We start from the raw sequence: 25,157 nt of genomic DNA, 5'->3' as shown, positions 1-25,157 counted from the left end.
TAGGAAACAGTGTCACAGGGAGGTCAAGGGACTCACCTAAGGTAACCCAGCAGGTCAGTCATTTGAGAGCCAAGTCCCAGTCCAGTGCCCACTCCACTAGACCCCCTACCTTCGATGGGGCAATGAAAAAGTTTTGTTCTTATATCATAATCTGTTTAATAAATTTGTATCAACTCTATTATGAGTGTGCTGTGAGGAACTAAAACAAAGTACCGCAAAGAAAGTTAGGCTGAAACTTCGCTTAGTTTCAGAAAGGGACCCAGCTTCATTCAGGTTTGAAGACAGAGGAAGGTCCAGCAGCCCTCACCTCCGAAAGGGAGATGGAGAATGAATAGCCTTATAGGGCTCCCTACCTAAAATTAACTCCTCTTCACTAATTATGCCACCTGACCCCCTGACTTTATCTTTCTGGCAATAAATTGTCCTGTCTCTGCCTAGTGGTAGATCGCTGCAACATAAAGGTTTCAGGGCATTAGAATGAGGACCTCTTTACAGGATATGCCATCTATTTTAGGTCCACGTTTACCCCTGCTTCTACATACAAACTTGGGCTGTCTCTTTGTTAATCCATGCCAAATACTAACCGGAAATGTGGCAACATGATATAAAAGGATGAAACTGACGTTATTGAAGTAAACTTTACACATATTAAAGAGAGAGAGACAGACCCAACTGACCCAGACCTGGCTTGCTCCTCTGTGATTTATTGGGCTGTGCATTTGAGAGATTTTTGGTTTTGTACCACCACAAAGAAAAGGGGAAAATAAAATCTCCTTGGAGCAGGGACAGTCTTTTGGTCTGTGTTTGTAGAGCTCCCAGCACAATGGAATCCTGGGCCATGACTGGGGCCCCCAGCAGGCCCTATCACAAAGCAAATTATCATCATCATCATCATCACAAGGGATGCAACCTCCAAGCAGATGCCTTGGGCAAGTCACTTAGTTTCTCTATGCCTCAGTTCCCCATTTGTGAAATGGGGGAAATAGTAGTTTCCTGCCTCCCAGGGTCGTTGTGAGGAGAGATATAGTAAAGATTGTGAGGCATGTAGATCCTACAGTGATGGAGGCCAGATAGGCACCACAAATAGATGTATGGTTAGTGAGGCTTTCTGTGTGCTGCCTCTGAGAAGGCTGCAAGCGGCTGGCTGTTCAAGGTTTGGGGTGCTGGCAAGAACCCACTAGCCCAGGGGTTCTCAAACTGGGGGCTGGGACCCCTCAGGGGTCATGAGGTTATTACTTGGGGAGGGGACAAACCCCGCTTTGCCTCCAGCATTTAAAAGTGTTAAATATAAACATGTTTTTCATTCATAAGAGGGGCGGTCGCACTCCGAGGCTTGCTGTGTGAAGGAGGTCACCCGCACAAAAGTTTGAGAACCCCTGCACTAGCCTGAGTCCAAGGAGATGGGCAAGTGCGGGGGTCCAGCCTCCTGCTTTGGCTTTGGCCACAGCTCCTGCAGGAGGCACAGGGGCTCTGCTGTTCCTGGGACGGTTCCCTTCCCAGCCCCCAAAGCTGAGGGCCCTGGGGTTGGCTGTGCTCTGGGGGCTGTTCCCTGTTTACCCCCGGGGGGCCAGCCCCGGCTGCCATTAAATCCCGCCCCCAGCCCCCCTGGGGGCTCTGGCTGGAGCCGGGCAGGGGCTGCCCGGCAGGTCCCCTCCAGGGACACGCGCCTACAGGCTGAAAGGCCGGGAGCAGAGGCCCGTGGGCGTCTCCTGCCGGCGGGGGAATCCCTCGGGCGCGCTCAGCCCGGGGGCCCGGCCGGCCGGCTCATGCGCAGGTGGCGGCGGCGGGAGGTGGAGCAGCAGCAGCCCCGCGGCGGTGACTCTGCGGAGCGGCGACCGGAGGAGCGGAGCGGGGCCATGGCGCAGCGGCTCTTCCCCCTGCCCAGGCAGCAGTCCCTCTACCCGCCCAGCGTCCGCAACCCCTTCGTGCACGAGGGGCGCCTGAGCGCCCGCGACAAAGCCCGGGTAAGGCCGGCGGCCCGCGGCCGGAGTAACGGGGCAGCTGCATCCTGGCCGGGGCAAACGGGGCACGTGCGGGGGCAGGACGGTGCCGGGGAGCGGGGAAGGGTCTGGGCCCGGGCCCGGCTGCTGGGCGTGGGGCTCGGCTGCCCACCCAGGCAGCGGCTGGCTCCAAGCCAAGGGAAAGCGGCTGTTTATTCCCGTGCAGCCCTGCCGCCAAGGCTGCCGTAAATCCAGGGCGGCGATTAGCCTGCAGCCTGGGAGCAGCCCGACGGCCCCTGCGGGCGTGCACCAGCTAGACGGTGTTTGTCTTTTCCCTCCTGCCAGCGTGTGGGCTTGCAACGACCCAGCTAAATTGCATGGACCCCAGACTTCCCTTTCTGTGCGTGGACATACTGCAGCTGAAAGAGTGCAGGGTGCTCCGACTGTGTGATTAAAGTAGGGGCCGTTTATACCAACAAACAAATCCCATCGCCCTCCCCCCGCTTGTCAAAATCTACATGGCTCGTTCCCATTTAAAACAGAGGGACTATCACCAATAGTGTGTCTTGGTAAATGCTCTTCCCCCCACCCCCTTTTAAAAAGTAGCTCCCATTGCACTGGAGATGTTACACTTTTTTTGAAGAGTTAACCTTTCAGTTTACTGTGGCTGTTTGGTCCAATTGACCAATTAGAACAGGGGTTCCCAAACTGGGGGTTGGGGCCCCTCAGGAGGTCGTGAGCTGTCAGCCTCTACCCCAAACCCCACTTTGCCTCCATCATTTATAATGGTGTTAAATATATTAAAAAGTGGTTTTAATTTATAGGGAGGGGGACGCTGCACTCAGGGGCTTGCTATGTGAAAGTACAAAAGTTTGAGAACCACTGAATTAAAGGACTAGAACTTCTGAGGTGCAATTACCCGGTACTTTTGATGTTGCTCTGGCAGCATCAGGTCAAAATTGGTCCATGACTGCAATTAGATCCAGTTGCAGCACTGGGATTTTAGATTTGGCTGGGGTAGGGGAGCATTTTATAACATTTAACAGCAGTAGAAATTTTTTCCAGTGGAAACATTTCATTCCCAATCATTTCCTCATTCTTCTGGTTCATGTCACCTTGAAAGTGAAACTGAATAGGGAGAAAATGACTAGCCTTTTTATTATCAAAGCTTAGGGGAAATGTAAAAGAAATCAGCATAAAGAGTAAGTCACTGTTTAAGATGATCTCATTTTAATAATTTAATCACCCAATCCTACAAACAAGCAGGTGAAATGTCTGTATGTAAATGAGTAGTCCCACTGACGTTAAAATTACAACTCGTGAGTAAAGTTACACCCTTGCATAAATATTTGCAGTATGATGGCTATGGTGGTTGTTTATAAAGTAGGAAAGAAAATCGCTTAAAACATTATTTTTGTCATAAGGGAACTTTTAAACTCCGTTCCTTGGGTTATTAATCTGTACAATGTGTCTAATACTTGCCTCGCTTTGAAATGGCAGTATAAAAAGCTGAATTATTATAATATTGATTTTAAAAAGACTCATGTTAAGCACTTTAAAAATTCTTTTCTGTTCTTTTAAAATTAAAATTAAATAATTTAAAACATATACTTTTTTTTTTAATGGTGACTCTTATCTGTTAGCTTGGACAATGCAAAGAGGTAGCCAGTTTCACATTATTGTTAACGGATTTTACTTGCAGGCTCAATTGAACTAGATTCTACGGTAGTGGATGCAAATGATGCGGGGGATTGGATTACAGACTTTTCTTTTTTCTCTTTCACCTTTTGCAATTAAAAATATGTGGAAACAATTATGATTTATGGTTTTAAAAATCTTATATTAAAATCTAAACTTTGAGCCAAATTTGACCCGACATTGTCTCAGTAAGGACAATCAACACAACACAGTGTGGCCTAATCATCTTCCACTTTCTGCTGATACTTCATTAAATATCGGGGATTAGTGTGTAATGGAATTCTAAATAGTTCTATATATCTATACTCTACATTTTAAATAACTCGCATTGAAGGTAGGTGAGGTGGAGGAAAGGTAAGACACTTGCATAACAATTTACGATCAGTATTTACTCTATTCTGCTATAATGGTGGACTGAAATGCTTCTTAAATACAAACAAACCAGGATCTGCAAGCATGGACTGCACACCTCTCAGTTGTGCCATTGACTTTAGTGCGACTGCAATTTCCCAAAGGTGTAGGTTTCCATACTAGCAGATCCAGTTATAGAATACAGAAACTTGTTTTCAGAAGCCTGCAATTTGAAACCATGGTCCATTACTCCAGATCTCTACAATAATCTCCACTTGTTCAGCAGTTGAAGTATGTTCCTGTAAAGCTACAGGAGGGTGGGGGGAGATTACACAATGGTACAGTTTCAGGCCCCGTTGCTGCAAGGTGCACTGTGTGGTGAGCCTGGCACCCATTCACAGCCCCCTCAAGGCCATTGGGGTTCTCAATGAGTGCTGGGTTCTGCCTGTGAGGTGCACCTTGAAGGTCAAGGCTTGACAGAGAGACAGGAGGCCAGTGGGAACTGAAGATCCTGCTTTTCACTCACATTTTGCTAGCAGAATCTTTCTTGTCATTGGACAGCAACGAATGTTTGTTCGAACTTCTGCATAAAAACACATGCTTTTCTTTAATTCCTTTCTATTCTTCAGTGAGATGTGGTCTCACCCCGTCCTACATTAGAGGCTTAGTCAAATACTTCAGTTCCCAAATCTAGCGGGGGCCTTTGTGGCTTTGAATATTTTTTTTACTCTTTAACAAAACTTAATATAAAAATCAACATTTTCACGACACGTTGTCTGGATAGCTATATTCTGCTGTAAACCCAAAGGCTGCACCAATGTGCTAATACATGGAAACTGGAAAGTGAAACTGATTAGTCTGTTTTCATAGTTGGAGCTGAGTGCAATGTAAAAGGTAAATAATGTCAGACGTGGTGAAAAGTGTAGTCAACTTTAAAAGACCTCTGGCATTATATATGGCAATATAGCAACATACTTTTAAATAAAAATGGTTTTTTAACCTCACAGTGCAGCTGTTTAGAAGAGAAAGGTTCTCTTTAGAAGATGAGGAAATGATTTCCACGTCACATAGGATTACTTGGGTTTGGAACCATCTGAAAAAAGTAATACAAATCTATTGAAACAAACAATGGATGTTTACCTTCCATCCGAAAATATTGCCAGTCTTACCTGCTAGGGGCAGGTTTACCTGCTCAGGAGCTGTAAGAAGGTGGGATTTAGCAGACCTAAATTTGTCTCACTCCTTAATCATCTCTGTACATCAATTTATGACATGTCCCTCTAATATTAAATGTGTGTGCTATAGGTGATCAGGAAAAAAGATTATAGTATCTTTGTTGTGTTAATTATAGCTCAATAGCTCTCCATTTAAAACGTGTGTGTATTATACAGCCTGTAACAATAGAGGGGTGTTGTATCAGAATAGCCCATCAAGGCAAGCAGAAGACATGGTGGTTGTTACCAAAGGCTGCAATTAAGATTTTTAAAAGATTGTGCTAGGAGCTGTACAAACTGCACAGGAAGATTCAGCCTTTGCCTCAGAGAACTTGCAATCAAGTTTGAAACAGATGTAACAAGCAAGTGTGATTAAACAAAGTGAAGGAAGGAGTAGGGTATTTAGAAATAAGATCACATGGATTTACATGGATTTCCCAAGCTTGATGGTGGCCTGCTATTTCCAGTCTGGAGTTAGTTCATGAGGATGGTTGTCTTTTAAAATAAATAAATCTGCTACCTCTGACTGCTGCATTATCTATCATTCACAGGCTGGCTGATTTTCATGGGCCTAACACCAAAAATATGTATTGAGGAGAGGATAGTAACCTTATAGATTAATTCAGAATGCGTGTTTTATGTGTAATGACCACCATTTTGGCCAACACGAGGGATTGAACTGGAGATCTCTAGGGCTAAAAGCTTGAGTCTCTGCATCTTGAGTTCAAGAAACAGACTCTCTAGCTGGGAGCTATAACAGACTCATCTTGTGTGGACTGGGCACAGAGGAGGACATACTGATCAGTGGGTTACATATGCATAAAGGGCATCATGGAAGAAAGCAGAAACAGTCATGGGAGAAATAAACAAATGGAGGTTTGCCATAATTGGCAAAGCAAAGGAGGTAGGAGGGAAACATAAGAGACTAGGGTAGATATGTTAGAGAGGGACAGAATTGTGAATAGCCTGGAAGATGAGGACAGGAAGCTTGAATTCGATGCACTGAAAAATGTGGAGTCAGTGGAGGGATTCAGAGAAAGGGATGACGTAATCAGAACAAAGGGTAAGGAACATGATCTTAGCAACTGTATTTCTTAATGGATTAGTGGAGACGGGGGCAAATGTGCTTGTCAGAGAAGCCAGAGAGGAGGAAGAGGGAGATGAGAGATGATGTGAGCCTAGCTGTGTGGAGAGAAAAAAGGCTGGATTTTGGAAATGTTATAAAAGAGGAAAGGGCATCATTGGCATAAAGCCTAGATGTGTTAGATGTAGGAGAGGGAGGAGCCAAAGGTGATCCCAAGATTGACAGTGTCAGGGAGGATTGGGCATTGTCAACAGTGTCAGATGCTGGGGTGGAGCGCTGGGTTTGGGAGGAAGTCTAAAGAGTTCAGTTTTGATCTTGTTAAGGGTAAGCTGGTATTGCGACATCCAGGAGGTGGCAGAAAGACAGGCCGAAGTATGAGATTGCATGGCTGGAGACCCGGCAGGTATGGAAAGTGAGAATTGTAAGTCATTGTTTTAAAGCTGGTACTTGAAGCCCTGTGAGTAGAGCAATCATCCCCAAAAGGGTGCACAGCTAGAATAGAAGAGGCTTTAATGAGAGCGGGGCAGGAAAGGGAATGTGCAGGAGCTGACAAGAGATCCTCATTCAATGGCTAATTTTGAAATTTTTGGCATGGGGGACTGATAATTCCCTCTTTTATTCGGTGTCAGTCATTATGAATCTAATAAAATCAGCTCCTGTGTGCAGAATTTGTGGAACCAGAGATTTCCTACTAGCATCTCAATACTGGATCAAGAAATACAGTACGTGATTGTCTCCTTTTGCGTCTTTTGTTTATAATCTGCACATGAAGTGCAACATCATGGAAGCTTGGTGAAATGATGATAATCAATGGAACTTGGTAATACCAGCGTACAAAATATATAGGAATGACACAGTAGGTCACGATGTTGGGGGAATGGCACTATGTGTGAAAGAAAGCATACAGTCAAAGTAAAAATCTTAAATGAATCAAACTGCACCATAGAACCTCTATAGATAGAAATTCTGTGCTTGAATGGTAAGAGTATTGCAGTAGAAATATACTACCGACCATCTGACCAGGATGGTGACTTTAAAATGCTCAGGGAGCTTAGACAGGCTACAAACGCAGAAAACGCAATGGGGGATTTCAACTATCCTCTTATTGACTGGCTATATTTCACCTCCGAAGGGGATTCAGAGATAAAATTTCTAGACTCTGTAAATGAGTGTTTCTTGGAGCAGCTTGTCCTGGAACCAACAAGGGGAGAGGCAGTTCTTGGTTTAGTCCTAATTGGAACATGGGATCTGAACCAGAAGTGAATTTAGCTTGAACTGCTAGGTCAGTGTTTCCCAAACTTGGGATGCCGCTTGTTTAGGGAAAGCCCCTGGCAGGGTGAGCTGGGCCAGTTTGTTTACCTGCTGCATCCGCAGGTCCAGCCGATCGCGGCTCCCACTGGCTGCGGTTCACCGCTCCAGGCCAATGGGAGCTGCTGGAAGCAGCACCTTCGGCCCGTAAATTGATGTATATAACAGGTACACAACTTACATCCACAGATATCTAAAAGGGGTCATGGTAACAAATTTATGTATATAATAAGTTGAAGTACTTGATGTACTAACCTATAGAAAAAAGACAGTCTGACATAAGTAAGGTAAGAAAATACAAATAAAGAAAAAGGGAAAATCCCCTACTAAATATGCATCAAACATGGTGGTGACAGCATAACATATTATAAATGTTGTATCATAGCCTAGGGGCAGTAGGGAGGAGATGTCGTCCTTGGGAGGTGCCAAAAAATGGGCACTAGTGATGTGGGAGAAGGTGACGGTAATGAGGAAGATAATAGCTAATATTTCAGGTTATTCTACATGGGATGGTGTGAGTATATGGATGTGCAGGTGTACGTTCTGTAGTATCGCTATCTACCTTACTGAGTTGGGGTGTTTGTGACTGTGCTAAATGTATTAATAAAACTGTTTGTAAATATAGAAGAGTTCCAATTGTGTAGATGCCTGTTTTTTAAAAAGACCCTAGAGGTGATCCTGGCAATTACAGGCCCGTAAGCCTAACTTCAGTACCAGGCAAACTGGTTGAAACTACAGAAAAGAACAAAACTATCAGACGCATAGATAAACGCGATATGTTGGGGAAGAGTCAATGTGGCTTTTGTAAAGGGAAAACATGCCTCACCAATCTATTAGAATTCTTTAAGGGTGCCAACAAACGTGCACAAGAGGGATCCAGTGAATATAGTGTACTTAGATTTTCAGAAAGCCTTTGACAAGGTCTCTCACCAAAGTCTCTTAAACAAAGTAGGCAGTCATGGGATAAGAGGGAAGGTCCTCTCATGGAGGACAGATTAAAAGATTGGAAACAAAGGCTAGGAACAAATGGTCAAATTTCACAGTGAAGAGCAGTAAATAGCAGGGTCCCCCGGTACTGAGATCAGTGCTGTTCTACATCTTCAGAAATGATCTGGAAAAAGGGGTGAACTGTGAATAGGCAAAATTTGCAGATGTTACAAAATTATTCAAGATAGTTAAATTCAAAGCTAACTGTGAAGAGTTACAAAGGGCTCTCACTAAAGGGGGTGACTGGGCAACAAAGTGGCAGATAAAATTCAGTTTTTATAATATTAATACTTAGAAGATAAATAAGGACAAATTTACTTTTGTATGGAGATGATCCAATTATTTTTGGAACCGTAGGATGTCATGACAAGGTTGAAGGAATGCTGAAAGAGATGAGAGACAGACAAAAGGAGCATTGGAGCCAATGGAGTATATTGAAGAATAGGATGAATAATACTTAGAAATGCTTCTAATCTCCAACGTGAATTACAAACAGTAGTTAATTTAAAGGGGAGACGTAAGAATCAAGACAGTGAATATATTTTATCATAGAATCATAGAATATCAGGGTTGGAAGGGACCTCAGAAGGTCATCTAGTCCAACCCCCTGCTCAAAGCAGGACCAATTCCCAACTAAATCATCCCAGCTAGGGCTTTGTCAAGCCTGACCTTAAAAACCTCTAAGGAAGGAGATTCCACCACCTCCCTAGGTAACCCATTCCAGTGCTTCACCACCCTCCTAGTGAAAAAGTTTTTCCTAATATCCAACCTAAACCTCCCCCTGAATGATCATTCAGCTGTATGGATCAGAAATTGCTTTCCAGAAGTTACTTCCTGATGGGGCAGCTCAGCTGTTTGGCCTTGCTTTTATTGAACAGGAAGTAGTCACTTGTAAAAATCAGATTAGAAGTGCTGTCTTTGAGGGAGGAATGCTGCTATTTAGTTGCAGGTTTTAAAAAAAAAAACAGCAACGCTTGCATGGTTTCTAATAAGAGCCAATCATCTGAAATGGCAATAAAATACTTAACACAACTTGCTTGTTTTTTGTACGATACACTTCTTGCTGCAATGTACCTGTCTGGTTTTGGAAATTTATTGTTAAATGGCTGTGGATGTAATGATCCTTCAGATATAACTTTCAAAATGGGATTTCCCAAAACTAATTCTTCTGTTTATACTTTCTGTTGTTTTTGAGCTGCTTGAAAAACATTGCAAATTTATTTCACGATTTCAAATTAAATACAACACATTAAGCTTCATGAGAGGCTTCATGACATCCAGTCATGCCTTTGGATGAATATGGTTTGTGCATGTATCCTGTTATATACAGCAGCAGTATTGTAGAATAAAACAGGATATGGTTACATCATGATAAAGTTTAATACTCTGTCAAATATTTGCATTCATATTAGCATGATTTGTGGTTTTATAATCTTTACTGAAAAACTGGATTAGCCAGTCTGCATTTTCCTGAGACGTGTCTATGACAGAGGTGGACAAACTACAGCCCGCAGGCCACATCCGGCCCGTGGGCCCCTCCTGCCCGGCCCCTGAGCTCCTGGTGTGGGAGGCCCTCCCCTGCTGGTCCCCCTCCCCCGCAGCCTCAGCTCGCTCACTCCGTTGCTGGTGCAACGCTCTGGGCGGCGGGGCTGCGAGCTCTTGCCCGGCAGCGCAGCTGCAGAGCCTGGCCTGATCCAGTGCTCTGGGCAGTACAATTGTAGCGCTGCCAGCCACCGGTGCTCCATTTTGGTGCATTTGCTCTGAGTGATCGTAAAACAGAAATAAAGTTTCTGCTACCTATACAAATATCTGCCTGGTTTTGACCTCCCCCGTTGTCCGTGGTCCCTGTTGAACAGGTTCTGGACTGGTCAAGGTCTCTGTGCAGCCAACCAGTATCGCTGGGGCCTTTGTGCAGCTGCGGCGTGACACAGATAATGACGCACATTGTCGAGGAATGTCTGCTGACTAGGTTCAGCAGAGGCCTAGAAGAACTGCATCATGCCACTGAAGATGCCATCCCTTGGTTAGACGACTATGCCCCTGCTAAATTTCCAATCCCCCTGCGCCAGTCAGTCTTGTAAGATCCTTTACTTAAAGATTCAGAAATTCCAGTTCCACCTACAGAATTTTCCCAAGCACCATTTGTAAAAGAAAAAATAACGTCCCCCTCCTTTTATATAAACATCTGTTGTGTTAGAATCACATAATACTTTTCGTATTTAATCATGTAGCAGTGACATAAGTACTTTAAAGTCCACATTATGTAACCAGAGCAAATCAGTTGTCAAAGTGATTTCTGTTGATGCATTTTCTTCCTTTTTTTCCCCTCCCAGACTGTCCTGTTGGGACTTATCCTGCTTCCATTTCGTGCCATATGCATTGCATTAATTTTGCTGCTAGCATGGCTATTTGCAGCAATTGCGACTTTCTGCCATCCTGGAAGAGGGTCTGTGCCGCTCATGGGATGGAAGAGGTAAAAAGCAATTGTCAAACTTTAGGTAAATTTTAGTGATACATTTTAAAAGCTCCAAACTTTAATAAATTGTTTCCTTATTATTTACATGATCAAAGAAATATTGCAAATACATGCTGTGGAGAATGTGTCTGCTTTAGGATCAACAACATTTGGTGCATTTGCTCTGAGTGATTGTAAAACAGAAATAAGGTTTCTGCTACCTATGCAAGTATCAGAAAATCTTCTTCTATGTGGTGGGCTATGTAGTTTGCTGAGCTCATTGCAGCAGAGACCTTGGGAGCTAGTTTAGATATTAAGGCAGACACTTTGCAAGCCAGGCCTTTCCTTAGAGGTGGTTCCAGAAAGGAATATTCCTTGGAGTGGGGTACTCATTAACAAAGGAAGTAAAATACCTTTGGAATTCTGCCTGAGGATGATGGGAACAAGAAAATATATCCCTGTATATTTTTGATGTTACATAATAGGCAAACTTCGTATTTGGCCACCTTTTGTGCCCAGATTGCTCAATATTATTATGCATGACAACAAAAACACCTGTGACAGCTCACAAGTCTCTTCTCCTAGGTGTGATGTCATCAAAGGGCTGTTTCACAGCTATATCTGTTATAAGCAGGGATTCTGGGTTTTGAGCACTCAGCTTTGGGGCTTTCAATATCTTGGGTGCATTCCAGATTCTTCCCTCTCTGTAGCCATATGATACCAGGCGCGAATAAAAACAGGAAGTGGGTTATAGCAAAACTGGAGAGTAGCTGAGAGTTAAAGTTCCCCTGTAAAGGAACATGATCACTTTCCGTCTTAATCAGGGTTTCTTTATTAAAACTGATCATTTGAAAAAATAGGATTGATGCTATTTGACTGGTTAATTTTGATTCAAAGTGGAATCCCTTTGTTTTAACATAAAAAAGAGGCAGTAGGGTCTGATTTCTCATATAGCGGGTGCATGAGTCCAGTAGTTATAATGCATGACATGGAAACCTAACTTGCATGCTCTTTATTCCAAAGTGGGAAAGAAATGGTGGCTGGGGAACGTAATGGAGTTGATTTACTTACGCATGCTATTTGTTTTGTTCCCTTTTTAAAGGAGAGTGACCCAGCGTGCCCTCCAGTGCTTAGGTCGTGTTATGTTCTTCTTGATGGGCTTCCAAGTTGAAGTGAAGGGAAAAGTAGCAGGTCCCTTGGAAGCCCCAATCCTTGTTGTAGCTCCTCACTCAAGCTTCTTTGATGGAATTGTTTGTATCTTAGCTGGATTGCCGTCGATCGTATCCAGGTTAGAGAACCTGTCGGCCCCAGTATTTGGCAGTAAGTATTGATAAAGTTACAGATAAGGGGTAAAATTTTCCAAAGCACAATTGTGACGTAGGAGCCAAAGTCCTATTTTTAAAAGTGACCGAGGGCCAGATTTTCAAAGACATTTAGGCACTTACAAATGCAGCTAGGCACCTAGTGGGATTTTCAGATCTCAGTGAGGGAGAGGCTCCTAACTTGCTTAGGCACTTCTGAAAATCTCACCATGCACCCATCTGAATCTTTAGGTGCCTAAATATCTTTGAAAAGCTGATCTATATTTCCACTGTCTTGCCCTCCCTAACACTGTCCTGCCATAATTTCTGTCTCCATTGTCTTCCTTTGTGTACATGACTCAAGTGATCCTTGACAATCATCCTGGAAATCATTAGCCAGAAGATTCTCCTGTTGACAGTGTTTGGCTTTGGGCAACCTGGATGGAATGGGGAAAGGTTGGGAGCTCCCCAGAAATTTCAGACTCTTGGGGGGGGAAGGAGGCAGGAAGACAAAGGGGCTTCAGGAGTAACACAAAGAAACCAAAGGAACATGTTTCACGTGACTTTGGGGTGACTTTTGCCACAGGCAGACCTTCTTGTCGCAGAACTGGATTTAGTGAGCCCACACTGAAGGCTTAGATACTCCCCTGGCCTGTGACAGTGACTAGCTCCACAGCAGCTCTCTGCATGTTTCCGCTCAGAGGAGACTTGAAGGAGGCAGTGGAATTGACACTCCCTGTGCAGATCTGTCATTCATTTCCAGGAATGGGAAAGTTGTGCAAAGGCTTCTCTACTTGACTTGGATGGATGGAATGGATTTATCAAGCCCCCAAAGTGCTGACTTTGCAAATAAACATACAAATTACTCAGGGTCTTGGGGGTGGGGAGTTATGTAAAGAAAATGCAGAACAGACCCATATCAAGGAAATTCAGAAAATGGCATATTCTTGACACTGCTTTCTGTGTTTGAATTCACTAAGCATTTGTCCTTTGTGTGTGTCACTGATCTGTGAAGAAGTAGTTATGCAAAAAGGAAACCATTCCGTAGATTAGAATAGACTATATGCTTGATTTTCCCATTGTCTGATCTCTCCTCCTCCCCCCAATCAACCCAAGAAAAAAGAAGACCCACACTTTTATTCTTACTGAGGCCATATACATGCTGTAGCCCTTTTACTAATCTCACGCCCTTTATTTTGTATGGTGGCCAGCCTGAAGTTTACAACATTCTTCATAAGCACCATAACTCCAAGCCAAACTCCTAGTAGGCAACTAGGAAAAGTAACCTAAAAACACTAGACTAGCATGAAAGACTGACTGATATTTGCTATGTAGTTTTGGGAGCACAGGGCAGGGAAGATGGTCTCGTGGTCAAGGCAGGACTGGGACTTAGGAGATCTGCATTCAGTTTCTGACTCTGCCACAGATTGTATAAACTTGGGGGCAAATCACATAATTTCTCTGTATGAGGGGCAGTAATATCTTGTTTTTCCCATTCTTGGCCTGTCTTTTCTAGTTAGACTGGAAGCTGATCAAGGCAGGGTCTGTTTTTTACTATGAGCTTATTCAATCCCTAGGACAGTGGCGCTTGATTTCAGTTGGATCTTCTAGATAACTCGTGTGCCATGAATCATAATGATAACTTGAATCTCTCTTTCACAGCAATTCTCAGATCTCTCCAGCCTGTACTGGTATCACGTCTAGACCCAGATTCTCGAAGGAATACAATCAATGAGATAACTAAACGAGCAACATCAGGAGGCCAGTGGCCACAGGTAAAATAGGCTGTAAAGTGTCAGCTTTCCTTTTAAATTGTGAAACTTAAGGCTCAAACATCCCATTCAGTGGGACGCTGGCCTGTAGCTGTAACTTTGAAACCAAAGGAGACGACATCAGCCCTTTGGGGTTTATAAAAGGCTTTTAAAAAAGGAAAGGCGATTCCAGCATAATTACTCTTGAGTGACTGAGGAATCAATTCAGAACCCAAATGTATTAACTTGTAAAAAAATGTGTCAAAACACTTACAGGGATGCTTCCCCCGCCCGAAGATTGGGGCCTTGAGCCTGTTGACCAGGTCGCTTGAAACTTAGTAGGCATTTAGCGTCACCTGTATTTTGGAAGCCACTTTACCATCTGCGTTGGAGTTCAGCATGAGAGTAATGGATATCAGCTCCTCACGCCTATTCACTTGTGGTAACTTTTCAGCACCACGCTGTTTCTCTGCTTCTAGGACTACATCATCTTCTCAGCCGGAGTAGCTGGATGCTGGGGACCTCTGTGGAGAGAGTAGTGTTGTGGGGAGCAGCTCTACAGTTACTGTGCCAGGCCAAGGGCTGGGATGGGACCTGGACCCTTCGCACACCCCGTTCTTTTTGGAAGAGCAAAGCCTAAAGGATCCCTGTAGAAGCTGATCCTCTAGTCCTGACCTCAGCCCGCTGCTGCCCTGTCATAAAACCCCCTGACTGACAGTGCCCACAGAGCCCCACACAACTGAACTCCCCATGACAATCTGACCAAATCCTGCACCTGTCCTATCCCACGCATTGGAATGGCACCTCTTCTACTGTGTGTGGAGCTCTTAAAGGCAGAGGGGCATCCAAGGTAGAAATCTGCACCTGATCTCGTGCGTGTGTCTGTCTTTGTTTTTGTTTTCAGTGACTGAGAGAACGAGTTCAGTGGCTGAAATATCATGAGATCAGTTTTTCTCAGAGCAGGTCCCTTCCTGGATGATTGAAACATCATGAGGAAACTGGCTTGTTTTTGTTCCATAACTGGCTTCCTGAAGCAACAATAAAAAGCTTTTGAAAAGTCAGAGATGGCAATAGCAAGATATTTGTGTTTCTGTTGAACCGGAATGCAGAGCCCTAATGATAAGGGGGCAGTCGGGACAGAGAGCAGCCATAGAGCCCCATTTCCAGGAAACAAAAACCAAAATACTTGTCATTTTCTCCCTGGGATGGAATTACTTAAATGTACCATGCATCATTTTCATTCCACAAGCAGCTTGCTCCAAGTTCTTTAGTTAGGATTTAGGCTTCTTTAATTTGACTCACAAGTGCATGTTCAAATTTGCCCTATGCATTCTGACAGCCACCTTTGTTGTTTTTTCCATTTGCCACAGGTCTGAAACTCTGCCACGCAGGTATTTTAATCAGACACCTAGGTCACATCTAGGAAAGCTTTTGAGTAATGCTGTGCTTAGAAATGGAGGTGTGATTGAGCCAGTGCAGTTCATTTTCCTGGCGGAAGTGAGGGTTGGATGGAATATAGACCAGGTGCACCAGAGCTTTGCTGAAGACGGGGCAGACACAAAGGTGGCTTTACGACAGTTTTGCGCTATCCCAATCCCCAGAGGTGTTGGGGAGTTGTTTAGGCTTGTGGCATAAAGTAGAGTAGACTTGTGGATTCCCAGTTTACCAATGAGGAAGCTGAGGCATAGCTAAGTGAGCAATCTGAGGTTGTGGAGTGAGTCAGCGGCCAAGCTGGGAATGTAGCCCGTGCTTTCTGACTCCCAGTCCAGTGTGTTATCCTTCCTCTTTTTTTTGGAGGAACCTGACCGTAAACATATTTTCACAACGTATTCTAAAATATCTAGGGCCAAATGCTGCCCCTGTAACACGGGTGCAGTGGAGGAGAAAGCAGAGGGATCCAGGGGCCCCTTCCCTTAGAACCGTGCACATCAACAGAAGAACACTCCTGTTAGCAACAATTGCTTCTTCTGTACTCCTCAGCACAAAGGAGGCATGATCTGGTTAGGGTGCTTTGTCTGTTCTCAGCATGTCTGCTGAGGTAGGTGGCATGTGCTAGCCAAGAGCACATGTTGCTGATCCCATCGCGTGTTTCTTTTAGGTTCTCAAAGAGTGGTTTGGTCTAGAGAGAACTGGCTGCATTTGTCTACTTGATTCTGGAGGTAGGAATATGAAAATTCCTCTCTCTCTGGGCACCAGCCCCATGTCCTTTAAGTATCAGTTTTCGTGCCCAGGTACCTAGGTAGCAATTTTTGTTCTGGTTGTACTATGGTTGGTACAGGAATGGTCATGTGTGTACCACCTTTGTGCTTCCTCTATCCTTGGAGCTACCCCTCTGTTATAAATTAGAGCAGCCTCAGGGTTGCTCTAACTTACACCTACATGCCTGTGGCCCCAAGCAGAATATCACTGGAGCACAGGGATGCCTTGGGCATACCTTCTTTTCCCCCAGCCATGCCTTGTGAAGTAGGAACATCTCTTTATAATTTTTGCTACAGTGACACTGTTCAGGAGTCACATGTTCTTGCCCAGCGAATTCAGAATTCCAATAGGTGTTGCTATAGTGCCCCGAAAAGACAAAGCTGCTGGTGTGCTCTATGTTCCTTGAAGGGTTGGCTGCACTGTGTCATACTGTATCTCCTTCTAATCCAATTGCTTCAGAAGACGATTCTAAGACCTCCTGGGTATCCATTGTGTCTGATTCTTCCAGACACCGAAGCCATTCAGTAGTACGTAATGCTTTCAGAAGTCATCACATCACAAATGCCCCCACCTCTAAGTCTGTGTTTTGCTGCTCCCCCTTGATCCATGATCATATCCTCACAGTTGGCATCTAAGCTCATGTTGATAGCATCTGTGGCGGTAAGTGCTTGCGTGCCTCCTATGCACTTGATGTCAACCCAGACTCAGTGTTCATACAGCTTACAGATCTGTAAGGAGCTCCTGGCAGAGAAAGAAACAATCACTTATTATTTCCAACACTAGATACTGCAACAGAAACACTGGAGGCCTTTTGTGCTCTACTTCAGACTTGACAGAATCCTTCCCCGAAGTTCCCTCTCTTACAAAGTATTTGTTTTCAAATCCAGATGAATAAAGTCGCTGTCAATCACAGGCGTCCTTCCCTAGTTCTTTCATTTCCTTGCTGACAAAGTGATAAACTTGTGATGCAGTATCAGGGCTCATCGACAGTTCAGAGAACTTGACTAAGTCGTCACACCTTCAGGCATGTATAAGTTGTTAAGGCAAAAGTATAAAGTATATGTATATAAATAAATATACTTTTTTTTTTAATCCAAGGTACTGATTTTCCCAGAAGGCACCTGTACAAATCGATCTTGTCTGATCACCTTTAAACAAGGTCAGAGATATTGTGTTGCATGTATTTTGTTAGAAAATCATGGACTGGCATGATTTGCAAAATCACTTCAGTCAGTTTGTAAAAATATTAATTTGGTCCAGTGGGTTTCTTTTGTTCATTTACAGTCTGTAAGGGTACTGTCAAGTCAAGCACTTCTAAAAAACCACTTTTCTTCACCTTTGTTACTAGTAACACCTTAGAGTATTAAAACTGCAGTAGTTTTTAAAACCTCTGCTACTTTATACCATTTGTTATGAGTTTACTTTTTCAATTTGTGGCAGCTTGTAAAATGATAATAGATTAGTTAGTTGCATGTAGTTTCTGGGCAGTTTCTAGACAATTTTACTATGTCTTTTCATGCTTTATAGCGATGGTTCAGTAGTTGAGTGGCAAATCCTTTACAGGAATGTCTATTAGTTTTATATAAAGCATCTTCATTGAAATTAAAAATAAACAATGGAAACCCATTTTCACAAAACCTGCTTTTGAGAGATTGGACCTGACAATGTTCCTGTAATTTGAGATGCATTTGTTTTTATTTAGTTAATCCCTAATATTTAATATACTTATTAATGCTACAAATGCATAAACAACTCTGAATTTTATTGGTTCCTGCAGGATTATTAATAATTGCATTTATTTTGGTAGTTTTGTAATTTTTAAAACTTAGAGCTGAGCAACTAACTGGAGTAATCTCAGTGCTTCCGTGTATATTTGTTCAGGTACTAATGAAAAAAATAGGAACATTCTTTGTCCTGCAGCTGATTTATGAAATCTACTCTGATTCGTGTTTAGCAAGATTAGCAGAGCAGATTATTGGCTGCACAGAATAGCTGTTCTGTAATGGCACTGTCTAGCAGAAAGTGGTCTCTGCTGCTGCTTGCTCACCAAAGCTATGATGGTTTCCCACGTTACGTTGTTGAAAAAGTAGCCCCCTATTCCAAAGTCACAAAATGCTCATATAGGCACCTATGTGACTAAATAAGGACCATAAGCATTACCTGACTATCTTGGCTGTCATTCTCCCCAATGGTCATGTGAACATGTAGCCAATATTATTTCCTTGGTGACTGGAGAGACAGGGTGGGTGAGGTAATATCTTTCACTACCTCACCCACCTTGTCTCTCTAATGTCCTGGGACCAACACGACTGCAACAAGACTGGATACGTCCCTTGAGAACTGATTCATTCAGATGGGAGAAAATTAGTTTAAAATAATCCTCAGATCCAAGGGAATCACTTTTCTCTGACCTAAAACTCTGCTCTGGAGTTCAGCCAGGTAGAAGGGAGGGTCTCCTTTATCTGGAATCACTAGTCATGCTTTTAAAAAATAGCTGTCAAGGGATAACTTTTTTTTTTATTTCCCTTTTACGTTTTATTTGTCCTCCAGTCCTCCTTTGTCTTAATCACTTAAAATTCTTAAGTGGTATGTTTGTATATTAAAAAGTGATTTGTGGTTACAGGAGCCTTTATTCCAGGAGTTCCAGTGCAACCGGTGCTGCTCCGATATCCAAACAAACTGGTAAGTAGAACATTCTTCTTTTTGCAACGTAGAAAGCTAGAAATCAAAACATTCTTCTTAAAAGACACCCAGGTACTAGGCAGTCCATGGTCAAGTTTAAATGCATTCCTAGAGGGCCCAGCTGCTTTGCCTTAAAGGGTTGGCTGAGCATTCCCCCGACACAGGGGAATCCTCCAGTGATGCAAAGCTAGCGTAGCTGGCTCCACTGCATCTTTCCTCTTGCTTCTTGTTGTGGCCAGACTGGGAGAGGCTATCCTAGGATTGCGGTGGAAGAAAGGTTAATACAGTAGAAAGTGCTTAAGAAATTAAATGTTATTTTAAGAGCACTTTTGCTATATTTTGTTTACTAGGTGAAAAGCAAATTTGTAATAGTAATGTACAACGGGTTCCCTTTGATTAACTGCAAGCAACATGGAAGCAATTCCCTCAAACTAAGTCTGCTCTTACTGTTTGGGGAGTGCTTTGTCTTGGCTTGTCATACTTCTACATAAGTTTTCCTAATCCAAATGAGGTTATTGCATTCTCCCTAATATTGAAGCAACCTGTGTAGCGTGTGCTTTGGAAATGTCCTGTTTAGTGCTTCAGTATTAGTATTTGGTTTTGTAATGTCATGTAAAAAATTGAAAACAACTACCCAGTTGTCTTTAATACACTTTCCATATTCTAGTATATATGCAATTGGAAATCAAATACAAATAAATTTACCATAAGAAATGCGTATGTCTTCCAGTGTAGTTATGTTATGCCTCCGGCATAATTAAATTATTTAGAATAATAAACTCTGCTTTCCTTTTTGTTGTTTCACACTAGTTAAATTAATTGTAATATGTCATAACTTGATTAGCTTTGAGACAGAAACCATGTTTTATTGGTGTTCTGTAAAGCTGCATGCCAGCTTCTGGTTATATATCTTTCACAGTAACGTTGTGGGGCCCTTAAGAAAACAAATGTGATCCATTAATGAGAAACAACCTTTGAAATAGTTTAATAAGATAGTGCACTGCCTCTCAGCAACACTTTTTTTTTATTAGGAGTGCATGTAATTTTAAGAATTGTCCTTGATTTCACATCTGGTTCCATCCTGCTGAAATACTTACATGGCAGATAAACTTGAGGAATATTTTTAACCCCCGATGCATGTATGTAATTCCCATTAACAACTTCTTCCTCTGCAAAACTCACTGCTGCTGCTTTCACATGTACACAAGAATAATAGTTTGCACTGCATCCAAGAACCTCAAGTAACGTACATATATTAATGAATTTCCCTTCACAACACATGTGTGAGGAAGGTAGGGTAAATGTTACCCCTAGTTTACAGATGAAGAAACTGAGACAATTTGTCCAAGGTCCCAGAGGGGGTGAGTAGCAGAGCTGGGAATAGAATTCTGGTCTCTTCACTCCTATGTCTGTGTTTTAATAAAAAAAAAAAAAACCCACCCTTTCGTTTCCCCCCCCCCCCAAATTGTCCCATAGAAAAGAATGCCACCAGTGCAGTGCATCAGACCCCAATGGCAAAGTGGCAAAAGTCAACAGGAGTGAGTACTGAAGGAAGAACAAAATCCTTTAATATTTACAAAGCTAAATGTTTTACATCAGATTGGAAGTCAGCTGACTGAAGTCTTGGCCTCCTGCATACAATTAGATCCTGATCCAAAGCTTACTGAAATCGCTGGAAAGGTTCCCGTTGACTTCAGTGGGCCTATACTGGACTTAGGTAAAATCCTGGCCCTATGAAAATCAATGAAAGTTTTGCCATGGACTTTAGCGGGACCAGGATATCACCCCAGTCTTCAATAAACATATAATGAAATAAATTTTTCTCATCACCTCTCACAACTAATTGAAAATTAAGGTAACTTTCATTCCTTGCAAGCAGGCAGCTGCAAGCATTTAGCATATGAGAATTTGGGGACTTCTGATTCAGTTTTACTTCTACTCTCCACCACTTGATCTTTCCAAGTTTTTGTAGCTGTTAGAGCAATTCTTCTCCCTGAGTAAACTCAAAAGACCCCAAGGCAGACATTTAACGCTCTTTATTATAATTAATTAAGCTGCCATCGATGTGCTTGTATTTGTGGTGTGGGTGATGCGCTCTTCTTCCCTGAGGCTTACTTTATGACTGCTGCAATAGACCTAACTTTCAATGGTGTAGACTAGTACTTTATTGTTGTTTTCCTGCTGCCTGTGCATCTCCCCTCCCCCCCCCACCACCACCACCAGAAGCATCAAACATTTTGAGGTGGGGGCCGGGGAGTGGGATCACTTGTGTCCTGTGTCTTTTAGGGCAGGTCTACACTACCGCTTAAGTCGATCTAACTTGCGTCGCTCAGGGGCGTGAAAAAGCCCCTCCCCGAGGTGACAAGTTTTGCGCTATATATGCTGGCACTATGTCGGTGGGAGACGTTCTCCTGCCGAGGTGGAGTAATTATGCTGAGGTGAGAGCGCTCTTCTGTCGGCATAGCGCATCTTCACCAGACACGCTACAGCGGTGTAGCTGTGCCAGTTTAGCGCTACAGCGTAGACTTGTCCTTAGATGTTAGTACTCTCCTCTGATGCTGTTTCTCCCGTGTACCACAATGGGAACCACACGTGCATTGGCAAAGAGGTGAACTATCTTCCCTGCATGTTCTTTTTCTAATCCTCCTTCCCAGGCAATTAAATAGTGAAGCATATGATTACAATGCTAGACATGAATGTAATTTTACTACTGCAACAGGATTTAGAATGGTGTCCGTCAGCTGACTTCCACAGGGAAGTTGCAAACGTTTCATTACATGCCCATTGCAACATAGTGTGTAGGTTCAAATTAAGTTCAGGGGAAAAGGCTCAGTTCACAATATTTTATTATTATTATTTATTATTAAGAATAATAAGATTGGAAAATCATTTTTGGTAACTTTGTTTGGAGGAAAGGAAGGGCGCACAATTAAATGTTGCAGCAGGAAGGGGCAGAAATTCCAGGTGGGCGACAGAAGTTACAGCGCACAGGGAAGATTACAGAAATTGTTTTCCCCACTAGAGAAAGTATCACACAAGTAGCGTGCCAACGTTTCTGTTGTGGAATTTGACAGTTTAAAAAAAAGACATCACATAAAAGTCTTTCTTAAAAACCTGGTAACTTTCTCTTGGATAATGTCAACTCATTATTAGCAGTGTCTTCTATAAGTTCCTGCACTTAATAGAGGGGATACTTAGATGAATGTAAAGAGTGAAATAACATAGTATAAAGCAGCTGGCAAGTTTTTTGCTTTCACAAGTTAGCAATAAGTTATTACTTAGCTTGTAAGCTCCTCGGGGTAGGGTTTATCTTTTTTCTCCCTTGTATTTGTACAGCACCTTGCACAGCTGGCTGCTGAGCTACTATTCGGGGCCCACAGTACAAATCATCATCATAATTAAAGAGTTTAAAACCTGTCTAGTACATCTTTGTTTGTCTAGAATCTGTCTCTGGAAAAAAGGTTGATAAAATAGGCGTTGAAAGGTATAGTAATGAAGAAAAACTATGGTTGATTATTCATATGAATTTTTTTGTCTTGTCACACATTTTTATCAGTTTTCATGATAAGCAGAAGTAATCTTGAAAATCTGCTTATCCTTGCAGTAGTTTTGATAACGCAGCATATGCAATGCATGGTTTTAGTTCTGAATTTAAGGCTGTGTAGATTGCAGTAGGCATCAGAATCTTGGTCAGTTGTGGTAGCATGCAGAGTATCCAAACGTTCTTTGCAGTAGCTTTTGTGTGAGACATCTATAAATACAGCTCAGTGGGTTGGACCAACTTTGAGTGGGTTGATAGCTGGGACATATTAAGTTATATTTTCTTTACCTATTTAGTGAGGCTTGTCACAGTTCAAGGCACCTGCATCTGTATTCCCTCTTCATGGTCCAGCAAGAGCACCCATTCTCAGGGTTCCAGCTCCACAACCATCATTTCTTGGGCAGAGACACGCATCTCTCTCATTCCTGTCCTGGGTATTTCCAGGCTGCACAGATCCCTGCCTACACTGTGTATTCCCCAGCAAGGCAGATTGCCTCAGCAGGCCTGCACTGCCTTCCATCCTCAGAGGCTATAAGCAGCATAATTGCCCACAGTTAAGTTACCACCCAGCTCTTCCAGAGCAAGCACCTTTAAGGTGAAAGTATTACAGAGAAAGTATCTTGAAAACAATAAAAGAACCTACACCCATGCCAATACCCCTACCAGCAATCACCTCAGCTCCAGCAAGGGCTCTGGCAGGTAAACAGTCTTTCAGACCCCACCAAAGGGTTTGCTGTGGTCATAAGTTCATAGCCGGTGTCAGCTCAAAACAAGCTCCCCATGAATCTGTAAATCATTGCTGTGTGCAGTTTGGGTCTTTGATCTGGGAATAGGTAATTTGTAGACCATGGGTGTCCTCCTCAGGGCGAAGCTTCAAAAGGCTGATTTCTTGCATAACTGAAGGGGGCACATTTGCATGTATACTTCCCCCTAGAGATTTCCTGAAAACTCACTTACTTTAAAAGTTCAAATTGTTTCAAATAGTTCTTTAAAGTCCCTAATATTTTCCATGCTTTACATGAATCCTTTCTCCCCCCGAGAGACATTACATACAATCCCACAATACTACATCAGTGTTTGCATTTGTAATACAATGAAATACTCATTCTTAAACTTGACTCGGTAAGGTGTAACTTCATCCTATCATGTTTCTCCAGGATATTGCAGGAAATTGCCATATCTGTTCACAAGTCTGTCCAAATATGCTTGTGTTCCTTGATTCCTCTAGTCATATTGTTCCATACACAATTGATCAGGTACCCAATTCATTCCCACAGTGTTTCAAAGCAGAATCCTCCTTCAGAGACCCAGGAATGGGAATCACTTATGTAGCATTTGAGAGCTAATGTAAGAAGCCAGGTCTTTTTAGCATCAAAACTGGACTGCTGCTACTCTGGCTGTGAAAACCCTGCTAGTTGGGGCTATTTAGTTTTAGATGTAGCTGAAGTAAAACACTAAGCAAAAGTAGTTTGATTATAGCAGAAGTTGGAAATTTCCTGCCAAGCCAGGGCGTCTACCTCTTGAATCTCAGATTTCCCCAAAGTACATAAAAAATTCTGCTGGTGTTCCCCTCTTCTGTTAAGATTCCAGTATTTTATCACAACAAGGTTCAGCAAACAGTTTCAAAAGGGAAAAACAGGCAAAAATGCCATAACCCAATTGAACATATAGTCAGACCTTGTTATTTTGAATCAGTTTGTACCTTCTTACAAGCGTATTTTCTATAATAACTTCTCTGGCATACAGAGGTAGACAAAGTCTTATTTCAAATACATGAAACTCTGTGATACCATAAGGTGATGGTTGCGGCTATTTTACTGGAGAATGCTTTAAAGTACATGAGTGGCTTTGATCAAGTGATATAAAAATGTTGCCTCCATCTATGATATAAATGCTCCCTTTGACTGTTTACTTGTGTGACAGTTTTATTAGTCCCTTGCTTAATACTAGAACAATATAGATACAGTGAGCTTCGGCAACAAACACCTTTCTATTCCTGTGGAGCCAATACAGCTGTAAGAGACCGAGCAGGTCTAGTCGTCTTCATGCAGCACTGGTGGAACTCAGCTGCATTCCAGTTGTAGAATCTTTATTTATTGATGATGGTGGAAGAGGCAAAAAGAACCCAGCCTGACTTTTCACATCCTGGGCTGAGCTTGATTATTCGAAGGGCAATAGGCAGGAGGGGGCAGGCAGTGAGGAGGGTATGGGAGGGGGGGAGGAGTTGCTGCAGCTTCCCTGTTTTCTGTAGCAAACCTTTTCAAGCCTCTGCCAGGTAAAAGAGACCTGCCTTGGTTCTTGACGGGTGACTAGTGTCAGACTAGAATTGTATTAACTGGTATTTCTCCTAAAGAATTTGAGACAGCTGTATGGACAGCTGGAGTTAGAACAGTGCTAATGTCCATAAAGGGAGGCAGCATGGGCTAGGAGTGGTTGGGGTATGGCCAGCAAGTCAGAGACCTGGATTCTGTTCCTGCCTTTGCCACTGGTATGGTGAATGTAACTACATCTTGCCTTGCCGTAGCCTGCCCACCTGTAACATGGGGATAATGATGTTTACACTCTTTTGTAAAGCACTTTGACATCTATGAATGGAAGTAACTAATCAAAAGATTAATACTAGACAGAGTTTTAAAACTTAATAAT

General features: G+C 42.9%; 1 protein-coding gene across 2 annotated transcripts in view; it reads left to right on the top strand.

Moving 5' to 3' along the window:
* Positions 1-1,633: 1,633 nt before the first annotated feature.
* The window catches only part of LPCAT2 (lysophosphatidylcholine acyltransferase 2), a 48,879-nt gene continuing 25,355 nt past the window's right edge, over positions 1,634-25,157 (top strand). The window contains exons 1-6 of one of the 2 annotated variants that reach the window (XM_039503582.1): positions 1,634-1,964; positions 10,916-11,055; positions 12,140-12,357; positions 14,001-14,113; positions 17,387-17,447; positions 18,912-18,970. In XM_039503582.1, coding sequence (XP_039359516.1) covers positions 1,767-1,964; positions 10,916-11,055; positions 12,140-12,357; positions 14,001-14,113; positions 17,387-17,447; positions 18,912-18,970 — 789 coding nt within the window. In that variant the 5' untranslated portion in view covers positions 1,634-1,766. Of the gene's footprint in view, positions 1,965-10,915; positions 11,081-12,139; positions 12,358-14,000; positions 14,114-17,386; positions 17,448-18,911; positions 18,971-25,157 lie in introns of both variants that reach the window. The other variant, XM_039503584.1, reaches the window with a different exon arrangement.

The sequence above is a fragment of the Mauremys reevesii genome, linkage group 16 (genome assembly GCF_016161935.1).
Source record: "Mauremys reevesii isolate NIE-2019 linkage group 16, ASM1616193v1, whole genome shotgun sequence".
Lineage (NCBI taxonomy): Eukaryota > Metazoa > Chordata > Testudines > Geoemydidae > Mauremys > Mauremys reevesii.
Note: the sequence above shows the minus strand (reverse complement) of the source record. Positions and strands in the feature narration are given on the sequence as shown.